At 36.1% G+C, this 3585-nt stretch overlaps 1 protein-coding gene across 1 annotated transcript; it reads left to right on the forward strand.

Moving 5' to 3' along the window:
* Positions 1–400: 400 nt before the first annotated feature.
* LOC125207804 (2-oxoglutarate (2OG) and Fe(II)-dependent oxygenase superfamily protein) lies at positions 401–2315 on the forward strand. The gene is made up of 5 exons (XM_048107303.2): positions 401–542; positions 622–910; positions 1012–1259; positions 1337–1664; positions 1855–2315. The coding sequence occupies exons 2-5, from the start codon at positions 638–640 to the stop codon at positions 2104–2106; spliced, it is 1101 nt and encodes a 366-aa protein (XP_047963260.1). The 5' UTR covers positions 401–542; positions 622–637; the 3' UTR covers positions 2107–2315.
* The last annotated feature ends 1270 nt before the right edge of the window (positions 2316–3585 follow it).

Below are 3585 nucleotides of genomic sequence, written 5' to 3' on the forward strand. Positions count from 1 at the left end.
GTCTATGTATTGTTCCATTCGATTTGTTAGGTCTCTACTTAACCTCGTCATTTTATTCTGAGTGTTAATTAAAGGCGTTAATATTTCGAAAACTCATAGTATAATTTTCAATTCTTTTTCATACTATTAATTTTGATTTTGACCATGATGCTATAATCGCAAAAAATTAGGACCGACTAGAAACCAACGAAAAATTACGATTCAAATGGAAATTATCCTTTAAAATTTACCTAACATTGGAACAAGTAATATACTTAAAATAGAGTTGAAATGGCTAGAAAAACAGTGGAAGCAAATGGGCCCTATGATGTACTATTTATATGATATACATGAACAAGTGGGTCATGCAATAATTGTCAACTGTTTTGATCATTGCATTTGCATGGAAACCAGTATCCCCAAAACTAGCTACTGTTTCAATTTTTTTTTTCTTATTTATGCACTTGTGATATAAAAACCCTTCTCTTCTCCATGATTTCCATCATTCCATTTCATTACAACTCTCCCTTCTGATATCCTTCACGTGAGACTTTTATATTCAGGTGAGAACATATATATATTCATCTCCATCACTCTCAAAATCTACTCATTAACACTTTTAATTAATGTGTTGACAAACAGAAAATTCAGTAAAATAATGTCTCCAGCAATGGAAATATCGACGGGGAGCGACGATTCATCGGAAAATTTGTATCAGAAAGGAGTCAAAACCATGTACGAGAACGGAATCGAGCATGTTCCAAGCAAGTACGTGCTTCCAGCTTCCGAGCGTCCGAATGTATCAAGCCCTGAGGCTGAGCTTGGCGATCTTCGCCTTCCCGTTATCGATTTTGCTCACTTGCAAGGCCCCAACCGCCGCCAGGCCCTTGAATCCCTCGCCTATGCTTGCGAACACTTTGGCTTTTTTCAGGTGCCTTATAAATTTTCCCTCTTTCTCTGTATATTCCTTTATTTTAAATAATGGAAATTGAAAAAACTTAATCCGTGGGTGCATATATATATATATATTAGCTTGTGAATCATGGAATTGCGGAGGAGGTGACGGAGAAGATGGTGAATGTGGGCAAGAGATTCTTCGAGATGCCGTTGTGGGAGAGGGAGAAGTACATGACAGGTGATATGAACGCGCCGGTGCGTTACGGCACCAGCTTCAATCAGAACCGCGACGGCGTGTTTTGCTGGAGGGATTTTCTCAAGCTTATTTGTCACCCGCTGCCCGAGCTCCTCCCTCATTGGCCATCTTCCCCAATCGACTTGAGGTACGTCAAAATTCTAATTGAATGTTATTAGTTGTTTGTTTTGTGTAATTGATTTGAGGTATCAATGATGTAAATAGGGAGTCAGCGGCAAATTATGCGGAAGAAACAAGAGCATTGTATATGGTGGTGGTGGAGGCGATTGTGGAGAGCCTAGGGCTGAACAAGAGAGAGGAATCAATTATGAAAGAGATGGAAGATGGAAGCCAACTGATAGTGGTGAACTGCTACCCGCCATGCCCGCAGCCTGATTTGACAGTTGGAATGCCACCTCACTCCGACTACGGGTTCCTCACCCTCCTACTCCAGGATGACGTCGAGGGCTTGCAGATTCTACACAAGCATTGTTGGCTCACCGTTCGTCCCATCCCTGGATCCTTCGTTGTCAATGTCGGCGACCACCTCGAGGTATGTATATATGGTGCTTGTATATATATATGATCAGTTTCTAACTATTTACTAATTGCTAACTGTTTAAATATGTCAACTACATCTATAACATAGGCTGTTGGCATAATTAGCAGTTAACAATTTAAGATAGTTACTCTAAATTCACGATCAATCATTGACAAATTTGTTGGCTATATGATATATGCAGATATTCAGCAATGGGAGGTACAAGAGCGTGTTGCATAGAGTGTTGGTGAATTCCACAAACTGCAGGATTTCAGTGGCTTCTTTGCTGAGTTTCCCCTTCACCTCCACGGTGAGACCGGCGGCCGGCCTCATTACTCCGACCAATCCTAGGCGCTATAAAGACACCGATTTTGCTACTTTCCTAGACTATATCAAATCTTCCGACTCCAAAAACAAGAATTTCCTCCACTCCAGGACCGTTGTTTTAAACTAGGATATGCACCTTCTTTGCTTTTCACTTTTGTAGCATCATTTATATCTACAAATTATTGTTTCTTATGCGCGCTATAGTTGACGCGATTCAAATATTATTACTTCAAGGCTAGACTACGTATCCACATATTGATTCTGTAATTATGAGATAAAAAATGTAGTATATTCATCACATATTTGTCTATTCTATGCTATGTGAACTTCTATATATGTTTGTGTCTTCTAGTTAGTATATACAAGTGGATTCTAGGAGCTTCACACACTAACGGACAATCATAGATGTCATTAATGTGTCGATATCCTTTAGGCACAATATTTTACTCCTCATTTTAAATACATGTCATAGTAAATTACCAACATGATACGACGAAAGCACAATACTTATGCGTAGTTAATCGACAATTTAGACAACTGAAACGGGACAGTGTTGGATACAGTATAAACATAAAAAACAATTACTGAGTGGAATTATTTAATTAATTTGGTAAAATACGATATCGTTTACTGTCTAAAATGTGACGTTGTTTTAATTATTATCCGAACGGGCCATGCATGATGCACGTAAGTTATTGAATTATATTAGTGCTGAAATCTTGTTTTGATTGTAAAATAAAAGTAAATCAATTGTTTAATTGCAAAATAAGAACAAATTAATTGTTCAATAATATATAGGAAGATTTAAAAGTTATTATGCAAAATTAGTAGGACAAAAGATATTTATAGAAAAATTATTTAATACTTCTCACTCCGCGAATAGTAGTCTCATTTATTTCCGTCTGATTTTAAAAATATGTTAAGAAAAGTGGATATGAAAAAAATTAGTGATATATTAGTCACACTTTTATATATTAGTTTTAAATAAAATGTGAGTATAATAAGTCAGTGAAATGTGAGACCAATTACCATTTATAGTAAAAATATACTAGAATTCCAATCCATGGACGGACCGTAATAGAAAAACGAGTCTCTTATTTGCGGACGGAAAAATTACACGGTGGCGAATGGACAAGCTAATAAAAAAATTTCTAATTTCAAGTCTGAACAGCCAATTAACGTTGAAGGTGCCGCAGTTTATGGCCAAAGTTGAGTATAGCAGACGGCGGCTGAGTCAAGACTTGTAACTCCGTCAATCTAGTGGTTTAGTAGAACTTATTGACTCTTGACTTGGAAAGTCAGAATAGTATATTAGTCTTGATGATGTGGAACCATGGTGTTTTCAACTACTCTTCAATGAATAACTTAAATAAGTAATAACGTCGCATTTTAACCAGACATATATTTTAAAAAATATAATAAAAAATAGCTGAAATATTAGCAGAATATGGGTCTTGTTTTCATATACTCCATTCGTCCTATGTGAACATTTGGTTTAACATAAACTTTAATATATAATTAATAAAAAAAATAGATAATGGTAGTATAAATAGTGTTATTGCACTACATCATAAATAAAATAATAGTGGAGTGTAATGGTGTAGAT

The sequence above is a fragment of the Salvia hispanica genome, chromosome 6 (genome assembly GCF_029641045.1).
Source record: "Salvia hispanica isolate PSC_SH4W2 chromosome 6, Shi_PSC_v1, whole genome shotgun sequence".
Lineage (NCBI taxonomy): Eukaryota > Viridiplantae > Streptophyta > Magnoliopsida > Lamiales > Lamiaceae > Salvia > Salvia hispanica.

Excerpts from the sequence above, each read along its gene's own strand:
- LOC125207804 (XM_048107303.2), top strand. The coding sequence starts at position 638 with ATGTCTCCAGCAATGGAAATATCGACGGGGAGCGACGATTCATCGGAA. Across the intron at positions 911-1,011 it reads AACACTTTGGCTTTTTTCAG|CTTGTGAATCATGGAATTGC; the intron begins GTGCCTTATAAA and ends TATATATATTAG. Across the intron at positions 1,260-1,336 it reads TCTTCCCCAATCGACTTGAG|GGAGTCAGCGGCAAATTATG; the intron begins GTACGTCAAAAT and ends TGATGTAAATAG.